Here is a 22,617-nt window from a genome sequence, read left to right as displayed (position 1 = left end):
ATTATAATAGGTCCTGATTTGAAGAAAAAATGTATCTTAAATAGAAAAGAATTACTCGTGTGATCTTCAAGATGTGGAATGGAGGTTGTCCAGCCATGTGGATAAAGGTGTCACAAGTTAAGCATTCCAAAAGCTGCTATAATTGATCTGTTAATCCACACAAAGAAAATAGCGTAGGTCAAGGAAAAAAAAAAAAAAGCTTGACTTTAATTTAATCGGTTGTTGCATTTTAAAGCCATTTATGTCTTAAGAGGTCTCTGCCGTACCTCTGCATCCAGAGTGTGTTTTGACTAAAATGCGATGTTCGATCTGTTTCCATAAGGCAGTAAGAAATATTTCAAAAATACGATGATGTGTCTCTAAGTAAGGCTAAATACTCTTCATATTTTGATTATTTACTGTTTGTGTGGTGTGGATTTGGCTGCAGCGAGGGGAAAACCTCCTGTTTTAAAGAGCGAGCAGAGTTTACAAAAAGTCACTATGGCCCCAAACATACATTTTTGGAGGTTTTCAAGAACCATCTTTTGAAATGCTCGTTACGTGGCTTGGATTAATCTTAACACAAGGAGAGAAAGAGAAATGCTGATGGAACAGACTTTACAAGTGTCTCTGATATTAGTTGGCGCTTCTAAATATTCCTTCCCCGTTATCATTGAGCGTTTATTAACATCAGCTCTGGCTTTAATTTGAGGTTGCCTGAACTCAAGGTAAAAGATAAAAAAAGCCCAAAGCAAGAATTTCAGGTTTGTTTGCTAAAAAGTGACGACAACCTATTACAGAATCACAGCATCCCATGGAGATGGAAGGGACCTCTGGAGATCATCCAGTCCAACCCCCTGCCAGAGCAGGGCCACCCAGAGCAGGTCCCACAGGAACGTGTCCAGGTGGGGTTGGAATGTCTCCAGAGAAGGAGACTCCACCATCTCTCTGGGCAGCCTCTTCCAGGGCTCTGCCACCCTCAAAGTGAAGAAGTTCCTCCTTATGTTGAGATGGAACTTCTTCTGTTCAAGTTTGTGCCCATTTCCTCTTCTATCACTGAGCACCACTGGAAAAAGACTGGCCCCATCCTCCTGACACCCAGCCTTTAAGGATTTAGAGGTGTTGATCAGATCCCCCCTCAGCCTTCTCTTCTCCAGACTAAAAAGGCCAAAGTCCCTCAGCCTTTCCTCATAAGAGAGATGCTCCAGGCTCCTCATCATAGAGTCATAGAGAGTGATAGAGTTATAGAGTTTTCCAGGCCGGAAGGGACCTCCAAAGGCCATCTAGTCCCACCTCCCCGCAGTCAGCAGGGACACCCCCAACTAGACCAGGTTGCCCAGGGCCTCGTCGAGCCTCACCTTGAATATCTCCAGGGAAGGGGCCTCAACCACCTCCCTGGGCAACCTGTTCCAGTGCTCCACCACCCTCACAGTGAAGAACCCTCTCCTCATCTCCAGTCTAAATCCGTTCCCCTCCAGCTTGAAGCCATTGCCCCTCGTCCTGTCACTACAGGCCTTTCTAAACAGGTTCTCCCCAGCCTTCCTGTAGGCTCCCTTCAGGTACTGGAAGGCTGTTATTAGGTCTCCCCGGAGCCTCCTCTTCTCCAGGCTGAACAACCCCAGCTCCCTCAGCCTGTCCTCGTAGCAGAGGTGCTCCATCCCCCTGATCATCCTTGTGGCCCTCCTCTGGACCCTCTCCATCAGGTCCATGTCCTTCTTATATTGAGGGCTCCAGACCTGCACACAATACTCATCATCTCTGTAGCCTCTGCTGTCCCCTCTCCAGCAGTTCCCTGTCCTTCTGGAACTGGGGAGCCCACAAGTGGTCCCAGTGCTCCAGCTGGGGCCTCCCCATGGCAGAGCAGAGGGGATATTGTAACTTACTTATTTACTTACTATATCCTAAAGCAGTATTTTGTCAAATATTTGGCTACAAACTTTAAAGCAGATGTTAGCGTGACCTGAGCTCTCAGTTTCTGCACAAATTGTTGCACAGCTCTCAGAAGCACGTGCAATATCTGTTTTTCTGGAGGAAAACTTAACTGTATTAATGTTAGTTTACTGTCCTGGGGAATTTTCTTCTTCTGTGGACCTTGCCAAGCAATACTGCACCAATTTTATAATATTTTTATTGGGTAAATAGTCTCCAGTTTTATTCTCCTGCAAATGCTAGTAGTTCAGTGTTTACGAGTCAGCAGTGGAATTGGGGAGCACGTCTTTAAATTTATATAAATGATAGAGGTTTCTTTCTTCCTACGCTTTGGAGTCGTTGAAGAAGTGATTCCAATTATCAGGGCAGTAATTCCGGTTCAAAAGTATTTTATCAGTGATAAAGCTTTTTTCCCCACAATCTGGAAGAACCATCCACTTGGTATTAACTTTTCCCCACAACAAATGTAGCGTTTCACGCAGTCCAGTCTCTCACCCTTTCCCTTGGATTTCCAAACAGACAAATAACATGTTTTGCTGACCTCCATCCAGGCAAAAACTTATCAAAATTGAAATTCAGAGACGATAAAATACTTGTAACTTTACCCTGGAATGCCCATCTCTAATCGAGTTTCTAGTAGAAGCAGCGTCTCCTTCCAAGATCTCAGTAGGTATTGAGTTGCTTTTGATGAGATGTCATCTTTATTTTCCAGATGTTTCTATAAACCTTTTTTCTTCCTCGCCTGGGTAGCGTAGAGAAACTTCATTTTTATGACCAATTTTAATGCTAAACTGGACCAATTTCAGAAAACCTCATCATCATTTGCCGAAAGCTGTCGCTAAATGGCCGATTGGCTCTGGAGGAGGGTAATAAATGTGTCTCCTGGAGACCACGCTTGACCTCTGAAGAAAATTGATCCCCTGCCCTCCCTTGGTGCCTCTTGGCCGCGGGGGTGTGGGGACAGCAGCCCACCCCCTGCCATTAGCTTTTCCCCGGAGTCTACCCAACCCCAAACCCCTAAATGGCATCCAGTCCCCTCATCGTTTTCTTCAGAGATTTAAAAGCAACATCATTTGATGCTTTTAAAACCATCGCGTTAACAACCGGGGTTATTTGATATTTTAATTTTTTGAGGCCGGCGGGAGACTTCAGGGATCGAAATACCCATTGATGTAGCAAAAACCCACTCTTTTTGAAATGATTTTAGGTCTCTGTCAGCTGTCCAATATATACAGATTTTTCTACCTTTCTTTTTTCTATCATGCACTGAACCACCCACCACGAAGCTTACCTTACGGAGCCCATTGCTTTATTGCTCTGCCCACATCAAATACGGGGCTTATTATATTAATTTTTATGTACTTTATAGCCAGAAAGAAATTTGACATTTTTAGTGAGATGAGAAGATGAACAATTTCTATTTAATTGAACTAAATTTCTTTTCTTTTTCTACAGGTGACTGTAGAAAAATGATTTAATGGTTTTTGAATACTGTGAAATTAATGTTGCATTGTTGGATTGCGTCACCTCATTAGGCTTGCAAAGCTTTTAAAGGAGGTTACGTGCGTTAATAATTAGTGTAATGAAAAACCTTGGCTGTTTAGGGGGGGTGCTGAGTGGGAGGACAACGTGTGGCACCTTGAATGGGAGAAGTCGGGTGGGTGACCATGATGTGAAAAGAGGTGGGACCTTGGGTCTGGTCTTTGAAGGCCAAAAAGGCAAATTAAAAAGCAAATTGGTTTCTTTAAACTTAAGTTTCCTTAAGTTCCCTTCGCTTGAGGCGCTGCCTCTTATGTATTGCCTAGAGCCTTCATTGACATCTACTCTGTAATATCTATAATTTTATATAAATGCATTGAATTATCACTTTTACATGTATTTAAGCTAGGTTGGGTCAAAGAAAATCTTTACAAATCTCTTTCAAAGACGGTATAATTCTAGATATTGCAAATTCCTGTTTGTTTTGTTAAGCACATCCTTTCTGCTTAACATAGATCCATCACCCACCCTGGCGGGATGTTCCTGTTTGTTTTGTTAAGCACATCCTTTCAGCTTAACATAGATCCATCACCCGCCCCCCATCCCACGGGATTGGGGAGAGAATGGGAAGGGTTAAAAGTGCAAAAACTTCTGGGTTGAGATAAAGACAGTTTATTTTTTGACATTAAAATGTACATCATAGCACTGGTTGGGTCATATTAATGAAAAGGGATGGCATTACTGTCGCTCCTTGTCTCGCTGCGTTTTAAGCCTCTAAATTTTCTTTATGAACAGCACTGATTTCTGGTACAACCCTATTTATTGGAAAACTCTTGGAATAGCTTAAAAAAATGAGCTCTTAAAATAATGTTTATTAAATTGTTGTGGTTCCTGTTGTGCTGTATTTTACGTGGTAGCTTTTGTTTGGCGTTTTAGAAGAGGAAAAATGAATCATTTTTTTGTATCGCCTCCAGTTAGATTGCCTTTGGATTTCTTCCACTTATTTCAACTAATTACCTTGTCCAAAGCTTTCAGGACTTTGATATTTAATTTGCAAGTTATCATTGAATTTGAATAGTTGAACCGCAGCGGAAAGAAAGGAAGAAATACAGTTTTATGTCCTGATCAGCTTTGAAAGAAAGACCTAAATAATTGAAAATGTGTCATTCCACCTAAAATGTAACAAAAAGTAGGAAAATGATGATGATGGTATTATTTGGATGCAAAAAAAAAAAAACCACCATTAATGCTTTGTTTCCTGAATGTTTTTTTTTGGTTTTTTTTCAGTGCGTGGACCAGTTGACACGGATCCAAGCTGAATTGCAAGAGACAGTAAAAGATTTAGCTAAAGGCAAAAAGAAATATTTTGAGACTGAACAGATGGCTCAAGCGGTGCGGGAGAAAGCTGATATTGAGGCCAAGTATGTTTTTATAATAGCATATGTATAAATAATTGCGTGTGTATAAGGCAGATTTGTACTTGTATTAGTTTTCACGCTTGATATTATTGTAGAAGAAAGAGAATTGCTTTCAATGAGCCCTTGCCAAAGTTTTTTCTTTTTGCTTATATACATTTTTGTAACCATTTTAGGTGTGCTTTTCCCCTGGAAAAATATACAACATATAACTCATTGAGGCTGGTTTTTTTTGGAGGGAAGTTAAACTACCTGCTTTAATTTGACTTTTTGGAAGGACAGCGTGTGAGCTGGCGCTTTTTTTGATATTAAAAACTGCTGCTTTTGGTTTCTCTCCACAGATCTCAGGTTTGGTATCAGTCCGTTTGGAGGGGGAGAGGGGATGGGATGCTGTTTTCCATTTTTGAAGAGAAATTTTTGAGGCTTTAGCTTTTTATGCTCCCTGACATCCTAAAGAGGTTGATTTCCTTCCTTTCAGGAAAGGCAGTAACTCACATGTTTTCACTTTGGAGTTTGGCCTCTCTGAGGGGAGTTTGCCTTACCCTTTTTTTGCAAGCTTATTTCTTTTTTTTATGTTTTTTTTTGTGAAATTCCTCAGGGTTGTTCTTAGGGAACGAAAAGAAATTACGGTTTCATTAGAGAAATTTTCCATCTTTTGCTTTATGAGGGCTGGATGATGAAAAGAAGAACTTTAATAAAATTACCTGTGATATCCAGAGAAAGTAAAAAAAAAGACAAACAAACAAAAAAAAAAAAAAGCAACAAAATGTTTGAGCTTGGGAATTTTGGGCCAGATTCATACTGCAGCACTGTCCTGACTAAAATAGCTATTGACTTGATTTTGTTTTCTTATTTACTTTTTAAACCACTGTCTTTCAAATAGCTAATAAAGTGCTTCTCTAATTCCTCTTTCATTAATCCCAACGTGAAAATCACACCAGTTCTCCTTTTAAAAATATGTGTGCATATTTGAGTACTCTTCCAGCTTCCTGGGATGTAATTATTAATAATTTTGCATCAATATTCCTTTGTATGACCAACTGATTTCCAGCACTTTGTGTCTGATGGACTGATCAAAATGCATCAAACACCAAAATAACTTGATTTGCAGCCGCCACTCAGTTTCCCTTTCGTGATGTATTTAAATTTTGTTCAAAAAAACAGGATAAGCTGGTACAAAAGATTTCAGAACATGCAGTGAAGATGCTATTGAGGTAGCTCAGTATAATTTGTAATATTTTCCTTTGTTTAAAGCCATACAAATAAAAATTCAGACATAAAAATTTACTTAAATTAAAAATTTTGCAGAAGTGAAGTGCAGTGACGTGCTTATCTTGTACTTTTGTGGAAGGGGTATAAGACATTAATCTCTTCTTTTAATATTTGTTTCAGGTCCAAACTTAGTCTTTTTCAGTCAAGAATAAGCTTGCAGAAGGCAAGTGTAAAGGTGAGTATAAAAGAAACACCTTACAAATTCTTATAATCATTCTTTGCAGCTAATTTCATGAGACACATGAAATCTAGAGAATATAGAGATGACTGATGTTGGGGAAGATAAATTGTTAGAAGAAGTGATGAGGTAACAGCAGAATCTTTCAGCACACAGAGCACAGAATTACTTATGACCAAGTATATAAGGAAAATTTTTTTCCAGTGGGAGTTAGACCTGCTCTTTGAAGACCACGTTTGAAATTACAACTGCATGAGAGCAAAATACATTAGAAATTAACTTACCATTACCCCTTACCATTAACAAAACTGTTAAGCTGTTAATCCTTTAAGTTTTGACTGTATTGATACGTACATATCCATGTTAATTACTATTAATAGATGTTTGGTGATTTAACTTCTCATTAGTACCTGTCTTTTAACTTGAAGTTTTCTTGTTGCAGTTAAAAGCACGACGATCCGAGTGTAACTCCAAGGCTATCCATGCAAGGAACGATTATCTTCTCACTTTAGCAGCTGCTAATGCACACCAGGATCGCTATTATCAAACAGATTTAGTAAACATTATGAAGGTAAGGGAGCTAATTTCTGTATGAGGAGTGGGGAAGGGTGAGAATCTGGAATGTAAAAATGAGCTGAGTACAAAATCTCGGGTTGTTTTGCGATGGCAACGTTGAATTTTCCAATGCGCCGCAGTAGATGAGAGTGCAGTTAAATCAATAGATCCTGGCACAGTGGGCAGGATCTGTGGTACCAATTAACAAGCAGTCCCTTTTCTTTTTAATTCCCTTTTTTTCTGAAAAGCTTGGATAAAGGAATCCAGTTTGTAAAACTAAAACCTGCATTTTCCTATTGGAGTCGACCTTAAGTAGCTGGAGATAATTCCTCAGTGGCATATACGGTAACCCTTTTTTTTTTGGTATCCAATTACCTGATGAGAACATTTCTTTATGGTGTGATTAATGAAAATATAATCATTAAATAATCTCGGTTTCAAGCGATGAATTTTAGAGAACACCAATCAGCCCTGCTGTGCTCACGGTGGCAGGTTGCCCAGCCAGGCCAAGAGCAGGTACTTGAACTCATAGGAAACGACGTACTTCAAAAGTTCAAATATGATTGCCCACTTGTTGTTTTTGTTTTAATATCATCTTAGAATTACTCTTACACTATTCCTGTAACTTAAATAGTTGCACATAAGTTGTAAAATCAGCTTTTTAAAGCTAATTCATGCTTTATACAGCTGCGTTCCATGTATTAACATTTTCAAAGCTTGTTTAAGTTTGCTATCTACAAACTGTTTCCTGGTGATGCAATCAGGCGTGGCTACTTGGAAGTTTGTAATTTCCATTTAAAATTGCTTTATTGAAGAACTGTCGCTGTATTATAACAAATGGCTGTAGTATCATCAGACTTTTACGTACCAGGGGAGAAAAATATTGATCTGAAAAGCAGGTAACCTGAGTAGAAAAGGCGAGCGCCAAGGGAGGCCTCCAAGGGAGTTTTGTACGTAATTCCATTTTGTCTTGACTAAGTTAACCCCTTCTGGGGCAACTATGTGTGTCTGTCTTGGAGTGAATCACAGCCCGTGTTCTGAATTCATTGCTCTGCCTCGGATCTGCGTTCACAGGATCACAGAATCATGGAATGATAAGGGATTGGAAGGGACCTCTGGAGATCATCCAGTCCAACCCCCTGCCAAAGCAGGGCCACCCAGAGCAGGTCCCACAGGAATGTGTCCAGGTGGGGTTTGAATGTCTCCAGAGAAGGAGACTCCACCACCTCTCTGGGCAGCCTCTTCCAGGGCTCTGCCACCCTCAAAGTGGAGAAGTTCCTCCTCGTGTTTAGATGGAACTTCTTCTGTTCAAGTTTGTGCCCACTTCCTCTTGTCCTGTTCCTGGGCACCACTGAAAAAAGCCTGGCCCCATCTTCCTGACACCCACCCTTTAAGGATTTAGAGGTGTTGATCAGATCCCCCCTCAGCCTTCTCTTCTCCAGACTAAAAAGACCCAAGTCCCTCAACCTTTCCTCAGCAGAGATTCTCCAGGCCCCTCATCATCTTTGTAGCCTCTGCTGTCCCCTCTCCAGCAGTTCCCTGTCCTTCTGGAACTGGGGAGCCCACAACTGGTCCCAGTGCTCCAGCTGGGGCCTCCCCAGGGCAGAGCAGAGGGGCAGGATGACCTCCCTCCACCTGCTGCTCACACTCTTCCTGATGCCCCCCAGGATGCCCTTGGCCTCCCTGTCCTTCTGGAACTGGGGAGCCCAGAACTGAACACAAATTCCTGGAAGGTTATAGAGTCATAGAGTCATAGAGTTGTCCGGGCCGGAAGGGACCTCCAAAGGTCATCTAGTCTGACCCTCCCGCAGTCAGCAGGGACACCCCCAACTAGACCAGGTTGCCCAGGGCCTCATCAAGCCTCACCTTGAATATCTTCAGGGAAGGAGCCTCAACCACCTCTTTGGCAACCTGTTCCAGTGCTCCACCACCCTCACAGTGAAGAACCCTCTCCTCATCTCCAGTCTAAATCTGTTCCCCTCCAGCCTAAAGCCATTTCCCCTCGTCCTGTCACTGCAGGCCTTTGTAAACAGGTTCTCCCCAGCCTTCCTGTAGGCCCCCTTCAGGTACTGGAAGGCAGCTATTAGGCTGACTAAATGTTTAGTACGTGGAAATGGTTATAAAGTAAATATTTCCATGTAATACTGGAGGTAAAATTAATTATTGAGGTTTATACAAAATAATTGCATGCTTCCATGCATGGTTGGCCATCAGCAGTTAATGCTCTTACTTGGAAGTAATGCCAGAAGTGAATTTAATATCTTCACCGTAAAACAATCATTGGAAATAATATAAAAATGAGCAGATGGCCCGGGTAAAGTTCTGGCTGGCCCTGGGGGTTTATGGCTGTTTTACGGTAACCCCTGCAAAGTCAGTTTGCAAAGGGGTTTGCAGAGGAATCGGGACAGGCTGGATGGATGGGCCTAGGCCAGTGCTGTGAGGTTCAACAAGACCAAGGGCCGGGTCCTGCACTTGGGTCACACCAACCCCATGGACGCTCCAGGCTGGGGGCAGAGTGGCTGGAGCTGCCCCATGGAAAAGGACCTGGGGTTGTTGGTCGACTGTGGGCTGAACATGAGCCAGCAGTGTGCCCAGGTGGCCAAGAAAGCAACAGCATCCTGGCCTGTGTCAGGAACAGCACGGTGAGTAGGACTTGGAAGGTGGTCGTCCCCCTGGACTGGGCCCTGGTGAGGTCCCACCTCGAGGGCTAGGTCCAGTTTTGGGCCCGTTACAAGAAAAAGAAGACCTTTCCCCACCTCGAGGGCTGGGCCCAGTTTTGGGACCGTTATAAGAAAAATAAGACCTTGAGGGGCTGGAGCGTGTCTAGAGAAGGGCAACAGAGCTGGTGAGGGGTCTGGAGCACAAGTCTGGTGAGGAGCGGCTGAGGGAGCTGGGGGTGCTGAGCCTGGAGGCTGAGGGGAGACCTTCTGGCTCTCTCCAACTCCCTGAAAGGAGGGTGTAGCCAGGGGGGGGTCAGTCTCTTCTCCCGAGGAACAGGCCATGGGACAGGAGGAAACGGCCTCAAGTTGTGTGGAAATGGCCTCAAGTTGCCCCAGTGGAGGTTTAGAATGGAGATTGGGAACAATTTCTTCCCCAAAAGAGATGTAAGCCTTGGCGGAGATTGGGAACAATTTCTTCCCCAAAAGGATTCTTAAGCCTTGGAATGGGCCGCTCAGGGCAGTGGTGGAGTCGCCATCCTTTAAGATATTTAAAAGCCAGTCAGACGTGGTGCTGAGGGACATGGTTCATGGTGGTTTTTGTCAGTGTTGGGTTGATGGTTGGACTCAATCTGAAAGGTCCCTTCCTGCCTGTACGATTCTGTGATTCTAAAGGGATTTTCACTCCCTCTGTGTGTCTCCCTGTGTTCTGTGTATCACAAACCGGGCACGTAGTGACCTTGGCAGGATCTTATCTCTTCGAGTTTTTGTAAACATTTCTGTCTCTTGGATGGTGCGGGCTTTCTGTGGTGTGACATTAGAAACCTGCGGGTGCCCCAGGAATGTGACTTTTTTATAAGTTGCAATAAAACATCAAACTAAAAACCATTGAACCATTTTTGAAAGACTGAAAAATCCAATAATGGGAAGGGAAGTCGTGCTGGTGCCGTTCCTCTGCCGGTGTGCCCTTGTCTGGGGTCCAGTTGCTAAAGCCCCTACTGGTCTATGGTGGCTTCTTTACCCAGTTACTGGGCTCTCTCTTATCCAGTCCGTTCTCTTTTAGAACTTGTTTTGAACCTTTTTTTGATGTGGAAATCTCTGTGCAACCAATTCCTCTGTATAAATAATCGTGGTTAATTGAGAACCTAAGTTGTGAAGACTTTCTTCAAGTCAAATTACTTTGGAAAGAAGGGACAGCTTTCAAGGTTTTTTTACTGCATCCCTCTCGGGTATTTCTAGTAGTTGAATCTCCTCATCTGGTAAACAACTGTATTCTTAATGAAGAACTGTAAATTTAGGGTTTTTCTGAAAAATACGTGGGAGTTCACCCATGTGTCTTTGCAGCAGGGTCGTTCTTTGGAGCAAGGGAGAAATTAAGTCAATGGCAAGGTCTTACTTGAATTGGCTACTGGTGGGTGGGGGGAAATATTTAAAACTGCTAAAATATAAACAACAGTGAGTAATCTGCTGCTAAAACCAGCCTTGGTGCCAATAGAAAGCACCAAGGGCTTTCTGGAAAGGGCTTCAGGAGTGTCCCTGGAAATTACGGGTGAAGAAAATCCCACTTCCCTACCAGGCAGGTTTCCCTACCACACCAAGTTGTGGTGCGGTTGACACGCTGGAGGGAAGGGATGCCATCCAGAGGGACCTGGCCAGGCTGTAGACGTGGGCCTGTGTGAACCTCATGAAGTTCAACCAAACCAAGTGCAAGGTCCTGCACCTGGGGCAGGGCAATCCCAGGCCCAAATGCAGGTTGGGCAGAGAATGGCTGGAGAGCAGCCCTGAGGAGAAGGACTTGTGGTTGTTGGTGGACAGGAAGCTCAACATGAGCTAGCAATGTGTGCTGGTAGCCCAAACCAAGTGCAAGGTCCTGCACCTGGGGCAGGGCAATCCCAGGCCCAAATGCAGGTTGGGCAGAGAATGGCTGGAGAGCAGCCCTGAGGAGAAGGACTTGTGGTTGTTGGTGGACAGGAAGCTCAACATGAGCTAGCAATGTGTGCTGGTAGCCCAGAAAGCTCCCCACATCCTGGACTGCATCGAAAGAACTGTGGCCAGCAGGTCCAGGGAGGTGATTTTGTTCCTCTGCTTTGCTCTGGTGAGAACCCACCTGGAGTACGGCATCTAGCTTTGGAGTCCTCAGCACAGGAAGGACATGGACCTGTTGGAACGGGTCCATCGGAGGGCCACGAAAATGTTCAGAGGGCTGGAGCACTTCTTCTAGCAAAACAGGCTGAGAGAGTTGGGGTTGTTCAGCCTGGAGAAGAGAAGGCTCCAAGGAGACCTTAGAGCCCCTTCCAGTCTCTGAAGGAGGCCTACAGGAGTGATGGGGAGGAATCTTGAAAGGAGGCCTACAGGAGAGATGGGGAGGGATCTTGGTGAGGGAGTGTAGCAGTAGGACTTGGAGAGGAGATATTTAGATTAGATACTGGGAAGAATTTGTTTGCTATGAAGGTGGTGAGTCCTTGGCCCAGGTTGCCCTGAGAAGCTGTGGCTGCGCCATCCCTGGATGGGTTCAAGGGCAGGTTGGAGGGGGCTTGGAGCAACCTGGTCTGGTGGGAGGTGTCCCTGCCCAGGGCAGGGGGATTGGAACTGGATGGTCTTTAAGGTCCTTTCCAACCCGAACCATTCTATGATTCTGTGATAAAACCAGTGCAGCAACGAGTGGAGTCCATTCATACGGGGAGAGTTCCCGTGCGGTGGGAATAATCACCAGGATTTCTTTTGAAGAGGGAAAGCGTCCTTCAAAAAGAGATCTTGGAGGAGTCGGTCAAGGATAAGGGTGATTCATCTGATTTAACATCTCGAATTTCCCAGGAGCCCAATGGGGTTGGAACTGGATGGTCTTTAAGGTTGCTCCCAACCTGAACCATTCTATGATTCTGTGATAAAACCAGTGCAGCAACAAGTGGAGTCCGTTCATACGGGGAGAGTTCCCGTGCGGTGGGAATAATCACCAGGATTTCTTTGGAAGAGGGAAAGCGTCCTTCAAAAAGAGATCTTGGAGGAGTCGGTCAAGGATAAGGGTGATTCATCTGATTTAACATCTCGAATTTCCCAGGAGCCCTCAACAAACTTCCCACTCAGTCTCCACTTACGTAAAAGAAGGTCGTTGTTGAAGGTAGGGCTGAGGGTTTTCTCACAGATTAATAACTGATGAAGAGATACCGGAGATGTGGGATTAAAGTAAATGCTTGGGGTTTCTAAGGGAAGGAGATTTGCTGGCAAGATCTTGGTTTCTCCCTTACCTGTCTCCTCCTGAAACGCGTGTGGGAACCATGCTGTGTTTAGTGCACTGATAAAACGATTCTTTTATTTAGTAGAATCATTTAACATAAACAACATGGAGATGGAACTGAAGGGCAAGGAGATGATTTGAAGGTGAAGACTCATTTGGTAAAGCTTGTGACCAAGAGGTGTAGTCAGTTCTTGACCATTTTGGTTGACTAGGCAAGAAAATTGAACACGAAGTTAATGTTAAAATGAGAAAAACAGTCAAGTGGGGAGAAAATTGCTGCCTACAGAGTGAAGAGTAGCCGTTCTGGTTTATGGAAGAGACACTAGAACTGGAAAATGGAGTGAAGGATAAAGAAATGGAGAGTTTGTTGATTAAGTGTTTGTAATCCTTCCTCGAGGTAACGTGTGGCTGCCCCATCCCTGGAGGGGTTCAAGGCCAGGTTGGACGGGGCTTGGAGCAACCTGGTGGGAGGTGTCCCTGCCCAGGGCAGGGGTTGGAACTGGATAGTCAAAGTCCTTTCCAACTCAAACCACTTTTGATTTGTGTGACTTTTCTTAAAGGCTTTCATGCCCATTTAACCAAGTTGTAGTTTTATTTTCTCAATTTATTTATTTTCTAAATTAATGCCTTCAGTTCTTAAAGGCTTTCATGCCCATTTAACCAACTTGTAGTTTAATTTTCTCAATTTATTTATTCTCTAAATTATGCCTTCAATTTTTCAGTACCCAGCTGTTAAGAACTCTTTCGTTACCCACAAAACTTGACTCCTACTTAGCGAAGAGGGCAAACCCAAATTTATTATGGGATGTGTACATCAAAAGTTGGTCGTTGCATCCCGTGCGAGTGGAACTGGATGCGGACGGGTAACGTTAATTCATACCTTGGCTTGCTGACAGCCTAGACAACAGCACGCCCATCAGTGCTTTATAATAAGCAATAAAATCCAATAAAAATTCATAGTATTGTTAAGAGATAGGAGGGACGGTGATGGTTTTGTAGTAAAACAGGGTTGGTTTACGCTGGCACAAGGTATTTGCCAAACTATTGTTGGGAAAGCTTTAACGTGTGTTGGGCTGGAGACACTTTGGGGTACTCCCTGTTCAGAAGCAGCCAGCGTTGGTTTTGTTCATTGCTCATTTTGTTCACTAATAAACACACGTCGTGGCCTTATTTAGTTTTCTGTAACAGGCAACAAATCGACCTTGTGGCTGGCAGGATGCCTGGTGCATACGGATTCTGAGAATTTTCAGTAGTTTAGAATAATCTTACTTTCTTTTGCAGCTTTTTCATGCGGGGAACGAAAAATCATAGAATCATAGAATTGCCCAGGCTGGAAGGGACCTCCAAAGGTCATCTAGTCCCACCTCCCCGCAGTCAGCAGGGACACCCCCAACTAGAATATCTCCAGGGAAGGGGCCTCAACCACCTCCCTGGGCAACCTGTTCCAGTGCTCCACCACCCTCACAGTGAAGAACCCTCTCCTCATCTCCAGTCTAAATCTGTTCCCCTCCAGCTTAAAGCCATTGCCCCTCGTGTTGTCACTGCAGGCCTTTGTAAACAGGTTCTCCCCAGCCTTCCTGTAGGCCCCTTCAGGTACTGGAAGGCTGCTATTAGGTCTCCCCAGAGCCTCCTCTTCTCCAGGCTGAACAACCCCAGCTCCCTCAGCCTGTCCTCGTAGCAGAGGTGCTCCATCCCCCTGATCATCCTTGTTGCCCTCCTCTGGACCCTCTCCACCAGGTCCACGTCTTTCTTCGATTGAGGGCTCCAGACCGGCACACAATACTCCAGGTGAGGTCTCACCAGAGCAGAGCAAAGTGGCAGAATCACCTCTCTGGACCTGCTGGCAACGCATCTTTTGATGCAGCCCAGGATGGGATTGGCCTTCTGGGCTGCAACTGCACACTGCCTGCTCATGGCCAGCTTCTCAGATTCCCTTTGCTATGTTTGTACTCAGAAATCATCACACACAAACCAGGGATTCTCGGAAAAAAAATATAAAATGCTTCCAGTTTTTAAAATAGTCTAGAATTGTTCCTACAGTGCCATCTGAGTTTACCAGTTAAACCATTAAGAAGCAAAACAATTCTACGTCTCCCTTTGGAAAAGAGTTTAATCCTATTGCCTTTTTCTCTCTTTGTCCTTCACGTCCAGAATTTACACTTGGATATAGGGAAGTTTTGCTGCAGACCTGAGCTCTGCGTTTCAATGTCTGTAGTGAAATTAAAAAAATAAAATACAAAAGCCTGGACTAAAGCCCGGAGATCTTTTGTTCTTTGTGGGTTTCCTGAGAAGCTGCTTAGGAGCGGTTGCCATCACCTGATGGCTGAGGTTCAAGCTGCAAACCCTTTTTTAAGTGTGAGTCGTCTGCCTGGTGCTCAGGCTCCTGTGGAAGTTTAAATTGAGGTCAGAAGGAAGTAAATTCAGGGCTGTTTCGGTACCTGCCTTTTTCGAAACTTTATTATCGGTGCGTTTCTTTTTTTTTTTTTACTGCTCTACTTTTAACTCCTCTGTAAGTTCCCCTCGAGAACCACCTCAGAGTATCACTTCTTAAAGCGACTTGTAAATGTTGGTCTGAACAAAAGGGAGCCTTTGCGACCATTTTAAATAATTATTGGATTATTTTTAGTAGAAAGAGAGAACTAAAATTGATTTTCAGAGTGTACACTTTTAGAGATGACATGAGCTCAGCAGTTTATTCCCTTACAGCCCATGGCAGGGGGGATGCACCGTCTGTGGGTGTGAGTCATGGGGCTCAGGACTCTCTCATTCCAGCTTCACAATGACCAAGGTCTTTGACACAATGTAAAATACTTTAATGAAGCCCTCAATATAAGAAGGACATGGACCTGATGGAGAGGGTCCAGAGGAGGGCCACAAGGATGATCAGGGGGATGGAGCACCTCTGCTACGAGGACAGGCTGAGGGAGCTGGGGTTGTTCAGCCTGGAGAAGAGGAGGCTCTGGGGAGACCTAATAGCAGCCTTCCAGTACCTGAAGGGGCCTACAGGAAGGCTGGGGAGAACCTGTTTAGAAAGGCCTGGAGTGACAGGACGAGGGGCAATGGCTTCAAGCTGGAGGGGAACAGATTTAGACTGGAGATGAGGAGAGGGTTCTTCACTGTGAGGGTGGTGGAGCACTGGAACAGGTTGCCCAGGGAGGTGGGTGAGGCCCCTTCCCTGGAGATATTCAAGGTGAGGCTCGACGAGGCCCTGGGCAACCTGGTCTAGTTGGGGGTGTCCCTGCTGACTGCGGGGAGGTGGGACTAGATGCCCTTTGGAGGTCCCTTCCAGCCTGGACAACTCTATGATTCTATGATTCTATGAAATATTTTATTTTGTTTCTCTGGTACGTTTTTCGAAATCTGTGGCTCTCAAAGGATTCCCTTTGCATTTCAAAGTTGAAATCTTTAAAGAAAATCTGCCTTTAAGATTCCGAAAGTATTTTGTAGAGCTGGGTCGTCTTCATGGTTGGTGCCAAACATACAGTCACCTTTGTAGCTAAACACTCTTAAATGATCCTGAATGGTATTGTAGAGTATAATAAATAATATTATTTTATAAAAAAAAAACAAAACCCAACCCCTCAAGCAATTGGCAACGAGTGTCACCTTAATGTTGGGGAGCTGCTTACAGATCGCGATGCATTTTTTATGAATAATGACAAATTCTCAATAAAGTAGCAAACAGTAGCTGTGGGTATTTCTAAATAAAGCTCTCTGATAGATTTTTTTAAATAGAATTTATTTCATATTGTACCTAGTGCAGCCTTTGGTGTTTGCAGACCTTGTCGGAGAGATAGTGTCAAAAGCGAGTGTGTGCTTCGCTGGTTTTTTTTGTCCTTGTGGTTTCAGTACAGTTTTTTATATGATTGTAAATGTCAGTCATCTTTTCTGTGTCTTCTGTACTTTCCCGTTTGCTTCGCATGAGGAAGTGCAATTGTATAATTTGGCTCTTGTTCTTGATCCGAGTTCTTGTGGTGACAGGGCAGGTTTAAATAGAACTTCACGTTGTGCAATTTCCCTGGAACAGATCTTTACTTACACATGGGGAATGATACTGGGACGTATTACGGCATCGTGTTTTAATTCCAGAGCTCAGTTTTTAAAATGACAGGTCATATTTACCCTTTTCACCTTTTTGCCTGTTTTTAAGCACTGTCTCAGAGGGTTTTGAGAGAGGAAGAGATCAGGCTGGGTTGTGAGGAGGGAGCTGGCAGCAAAGAGGGGTCCCGTGAGTAGGGGTTGAGCCGTTGCAAGGGAGCACCAAGACTGAGCGTCCTGAAACACGTGGTGAATAAGGAGATGCTGAGAAAATTGGATTTGTGGTTTATGGAATAGAATCAGAAAATCACAGACTGATTTGGGTTGGGAGGGACCTTAAAGACCATCCAGTTCCACCCTCCTGCCCTGGGCAGGGACACCTTTCACCGGACCAGGTTGCTCCAAGCCCCCTCCAACCTGGCCTTGAACCCATCCAGGGATGGGGCAGCCACAGCTTCTTGGGGCAACCTGGGCCAGGCTCTCACCACCCTCCCACCAAAGAAGTTCTTCCCCACATCTCATCTCCATCTCCCCTCTTTCAGTGTCAAACCCTTCCCCCTCCTCCTAGGGCTCCCCTCCCTCATCCAGAGTCCCTCCCCAGCTTTCCTGGAGCCCCTTTAGGGACTGGAAGGGACTGAAATGGAGATAATTTCCTGGAGCCCCTTGAGGGACTGGAATGGACTGAAATGGAGATAAGAGTCTAGTGGGAGGTGTCCCTGCCCATGGCAGGGGGTTGGAACTTGATGATCTTTAAGGTTCCTTCCAAGTCAAACCATTCTATGATTCTATATCAACAGTCTTAATGATCTACAAGTACCTTGCAGGGAGTTTATGGACAAAACTGAGCTAGGCTTGTTTTTTTGATGGTGTTAGCGTGGTTGGAGGCGGTCAAATTGGAACACAAGAAATTCTGATTGACTATGAGGAAAAACTTTTACCATGAAGACGGTCAAACAGAACCAAAGGCTCAAGGAGAGGAGGAATGTCGTACTTGGAGACATTCAAAGCTTGACTGGACACGGCCTTGAGCAACCTGATCTATCTGGCCCTGCTTTGAGCCAAGGTTGGACCAATATTTCCCTTCCAACCTAATGTTTTCTGTCATTCTGTGAAATAACATTCTTGGTTCCCAAGCAGGATCTTCTTAACTTCCAGTTTCTAGGGGTTTTTTTGTTCTACCATTAACTGGAATAACACCATGAGCCAACAGTGCTAGAATATTCATGTTTTGATGAACCCTGGTTTTTCTTTATTAGCATTGTTGGGGGCGTTTGTGAAGCTGAGTTGACATCTGTGTTTTCACCATAGTCACCCCCCACTGTTCCTGAGCGCTTTTAACGATCATTTAAACCAAATGTAAATACAGTTTCCAAACATTACTTGCACAAATGAGATTCAGCTGAAGCTCGCAGTGTTTATGAAAATGACCCGAGATTGAGGATTTGGTGCTTTTCCATTAATAATTTGATTTTTGCCCAGGAATTACCAGGGTATGGCAAACCCTTTTTGTCTCTGGTGACTCTATTTGACTTGAAAACTCGGTTGACACTTTAGCTGAAGGTCTCAAATCCTCTCAGGAATATTATCTTAGTGGTGTGTTTAACAATTTAACTGTTGTGTTTACTGTTAGTTAACTGTTTAACAGTTTGTGTCCTGTATAAATAAAAGGTTAACATTTGCATGAGTGCATATTTCTGTGGGCTCCAGCACAGGCAGAACCAACCTTATCGCTGTAAGGAATCGTTTTACGTCCGTGTTATTGTTTTAGGCTTTTTAGAATGATTTAGAAGCACCCAGGGAGTTGCTTTTTTAACCGGCGATTCTGTCCTAAATGGAAAAAAAAAAGCATTAAGATAAAATAATTTTGAAGTCATTGGAGGTTTCCATTTTCTTCTATAAATCTCTTTTATGAATTCAGCACCAGCTATTCTTTTAAGATCCTGCGAGGCTCCCTTTAAAATGCAGAGGGAATTGACGTAAGTGAAAGAACTATTGTTTCACTTCCCCTTCTTGTCAGCTGCAAGGCACAAAGATGGTGTAATTACAATTAAGGCAGCCGTAGATTACCTTATCTACAGGATCAGATGGGCCGGGGAACTCGCCTTTACAGAGGGGTGATGAGTGTGTGATCCTTTCTCAGGTTCCTCCTGTGAATGGAGGATGAATGAAGGGAGGCAGTTGCCCAACACACGATCCCTCCTGTCCCAGAAGATGCTCATTGTGGGCTTCACAATGGCCGGCACCTCCCCCTTTTCCCTTCCGAGGACATCACTCTCTGCTTTAGGTGGACATAAAAAACCTTGAGGAAATGAATTCCTTGAATAAAGCCCTGTTTGTAGTAACGATTGCGCATCCACGGAAATTGTTGAATAATTAATACTAAATTGTGCTCTCTTATTTAGGCTTTCTGTTAAATGCTCGTAGGTCACGCTTCCCAATTATCATAGAATCATAGAATTGTCCAGGCCGGAAGGGACCTCCAAAGGTCATCTAGTCTGACCTCCCCGCAGTCAGCAGGGACACCCCCAACTAGACCAGGTTGCCCAGGGCCTCATCAAGCCTCTCCTTGAATATCTCCAGGGATGGGGCCTCAACCACCTCCCTGGGCAACCTGTTCCAGTGCTCCACCACCCTCACAGTGAAGAACCCTCTCCTCATCTCCAGTCTAAATCTGTTCCCCTCCAGCTTAAAGCCATTTCCCCTCGTTGATACCTAAGTGGTGCTTTGGGAAGTTTTAGCTCCTTCATTGGCCAGGGCAGTGACTGTCCCCCTGGACTGGGCACTGAGGAGGCCCCACCTCGAGGGCTGGGTCCAGTTTTGGGTCCCTCATGACAAGAAAGACATTGAGGAGCTGTGCCAGAGAAGGGCAATGGAGCTGGTGAGGGGTCTGGAGCACAAGGAGAAGGGTCTGGAGAACTTCTGAAGGAGCTGGGGGTGTTGAACCTGGAGAAGAGGAGGCTGAGGGGAGACCTTCTGGCTCTCTCCAACTCCCTGAAAGGAGGGTGTAGCCAGGGGGGGTCGGTCTCTCCCCAAGGAACAGGCCATGGGGCAAGAGGAAACAGCCTCAAGTTGCACCAGGGGAGGTTTAGGATGGAGATTGGGAACAATTTCTTCCTGGAAAGGGTTGTGAAGCCTTGACAGAGGCTGCCCAGGGCAGTGGTGGAGTCACCATCTCTGGAGGGATTTCAAAGCCGGGCAGATGTGGTGCTGAGGGACATGGGTCAGTGGTGGGTTTGTCAGTGTTGGGTTGATGGTTGGACTCCATGATCTGAAAGGTCCCTTCCAACCTGGACCATTCTATGATTCTAGTGAATATGTGCTAACTACAATTTTGAGCATTTAAATTCCGGCTGACAGTGAGTAAACATTTACAGGGAAGTTGAAAGAGGCTTCCTACTGAAATATGACCACTTCTGGTGGTAATTTTTGGCAAAATCACGAGCAAGGGAAGTTTAGCTGGTTGTAAAAGTAGGTGGTACCATCACTGCTAGCTATGGTAGCATCTAATATTTTGAATTTCAGATCCACTGTTCACACCCTGAACTGTTCATGCAGCTTTTCCAGGCTGAACTCGAGACAAAAGAGTGGGTCTGAATCACAAGCTGAGCGATGGTCACATCTGCCTGGTGACACTCAGCTCTGGCTCACCTCGTGGTTTAACCACAAATCAATTCCTTCCTTTAGCATTTGCTCCAAAAAGGCTGTTTTATTCCAAGGGGCTCCGTATTTATTCCTCTAAATATGGGTGGGGAGTGTAGAGTGTAAAGACGGAGCGCAGCAAAGCTTGACGTATAAATCAGGGCAGCTCACTTAATTATCTTAAAACAATAATCATTTTTTGTGGGATAATAAAACTATTCCTTGATAATGCTTCTGACTTGTCAGCGGGTTTTCCTTTGGCTTTTTGACAGAAACGACTCTGGGAAAGGGTTGATTGCACACAAAAAAAACCACGTCGTGTGATTTTACAGATGCTCCTGAAAGGTATTTCCTGAGCAGGAGGTTACGTAGAAGAAATCATGGATGTTTTTATACAAGGAAGTTAACAGGAGGCTGGGATCAGTGGCGCAGCGAGTGGGAGCCACCGAAAGAGAAATTATCAGTGCTGAAGGTTGGATGTAATGGAGTAAAACAAGGAAAATGACTGGAAATCCAGAAAAAAAAAATTCAAAATCACGGCTAGGAAGAGGGTACAAGGAAAGCCACGTAGGGGTTAACATCAGGAAGTAAGTACTTAACAGGAACCCGGGCGGTCTCGTGGAGAAATCGAATTTAAAGAGTTAAAAGAAAACTTTCAAACTTTTTTTTTTCAGCTTTTAAAGATTTTTATATAGAAACTGTTTAGGATTTGGATGGGAGTTCAAGATTTTTCTGTAAAATGTCATCAAGACTCCCCATTTTGAACAGGAAATGAAACTTTGCCATCTCATTTGAAAGCCGCGCTGTAATACAAGCAAAGCGGTTCCCAAAATCCTTCGTTCTGCCAGAAAACACCCTCCTGCCTCCCAATCGCTCCGTAGCCGTCCCCAGAGAAATAACCCAGCTCAGGAAGCACCTGGGACTCTCCAGGTGGGAGCAGATCGGGCTACATCGAGAAGTTTTAACTAAAACCATACCACGTTCCTGGAGGCAGAAATTCCAAAGAGGTCATCCATGGGGTTTTCTTTGGTTGGGGGTTTTTGGTTTTAGCAGCTCTGGATTCGCTTGAAGAATTGAAGACGTGAGGGAAGAGGTACCTTTTCCTCAGCACTGAAGAATTGAAGACGTGAGGGAAGAGGTACTTTTTCCTCAGCACTTATATAGAGTCATAGAATTGTCCATGTTGGAAGGGACCTTTAAGATCATCGAGTCCAACCATCAACCTAACTCTGATTAAAAATAAAAACAAACCAAAAACAAAACAACTAAAAAAAACCATCACTAAACCATGTCACTAAGCAACATGTCACTATGTCAACCCGTCTTTTCAATCCCTCCAGGGATGGTGCCTCAACCACATCCTTGGGCAGCCCATTCCAAGGCTTAATGACCCTTCCAGTGTAAACATTTTTCCTAATATCCAATCTGAACCTCCCCTGGTGCAACTTGAGGCCATTCCCTCTTGTCCCATGGCCTGTTCCTTGGGAGAAGAGACCGACCCCCCCTGGCTACACCCTCCTTTCAGGGAGTTGGAGAGAGCCAGAAGGTCTCCCCTCAGCCTCCTTTCCTCCAGGCTCAACACCCCCAGCTCCCTCCGCTGCTCCTCACCAGACTTGTGCTCCAGACCCCTCACCAGCTCCGTTGCCCTTCTCTGGACACGCTCCAGCCCATCAAGGTCTTCTTTTTCTGGTAAGGGGCCCAAAACTGGACCCAGCCCTCGAGGTGGGGCCTCCCCAGTGCCCAAGTACAAGGGGACCATCACGTCCCAAGTCCTACTCCCCACACTGTTCCTGACACAGGCCAGGATGCTGGTGGCCTTCTTGGCCACCTGGGCACACTGCTGGTTCATGTTCAGCCCACAGGCGAACACTGCTGGCTCATGTTCAGCCGACAGTCGACCAACACCCCCAGGTCCTTTTCTGCCAGGCAGCTCTCCAGCCATTCTTCCCCAAGCCTGTAGCACTGCATGGGGTCATTGTGACCCAAGTGCAGGATGTGGCACTTGGCCATGTTGAACCTCATCGCATTGGTCTCAGCCCATCGATCCAGCCTGTCCAGATCCCTCTGCAGAGCCTTTCTATCCTCCAGCAGGTTGACACTCCCACCCAACTTGGGGGAAGGGTTTTGAACTGGAAGAGGGGAGAATTAGATGACTTGGAGCCCCTTCCAGTCCCTCAAGGGGCTCCAGGAAAGCTGGGGAGGGACTCTTGATGAGGGAGGGGAGCCCTAGGACAAGGTGGG

General features: G+C 44.9%; 1 protein-coding gene across 1 annotated transcript in view; it reads left to right on the top strand.

Moving 5' to 3' along the window:
- The window catches only part of LOC106893708 (F-BAR and double SH3 domains protein 2-like), a gene marked incomplete at its 3' end in the record, with an annotated part of 127,713 nt that overhangs the window by 69,562 nt on the left and 35,534 nt on the right, over positions 1-22,617 (top strand). Inside the window, exons 4-6 of the mRNA XM_014951892.1 lie at positions 4,675-4,808; positions 6,195-6,249; positions 6,695-6,823. Of these exons, the coding sequence (XP_014807378.1) occupies positions 4,675-4,808; positions 6,195-6,249; positions 6,695-6,823 (318 nt within the window). The remainder of the gene's footprint in view (positions 1-4,674; positions 4,809-6,194; positions 6,250-6,694; positions 6,824-22,617) is intronic.

The sequence above is a fragment of the Calidris pugnax genome, unplaced genomic scaffold (genome assembly GCF_001431845.1).
Source record: "Calidris pugnax isolate Ruff unplaced genomic scaffold, ASM143184v1 scaffold213, whole genome shotgun sequence".
In the NCBI taxonomy this organism is placed as follows: domain Eukaryota; kingdom Metazoa; phylum Chordata; class Aves; order Charadriiformes; family Scolopacidae; genus Calidris; species Calidris pugnax.
The sequence above is the reverse complement of the archived record's forward strand: the minus strand, read 5'-3'. Positions and strand labels throughout refer to the sequence as shown.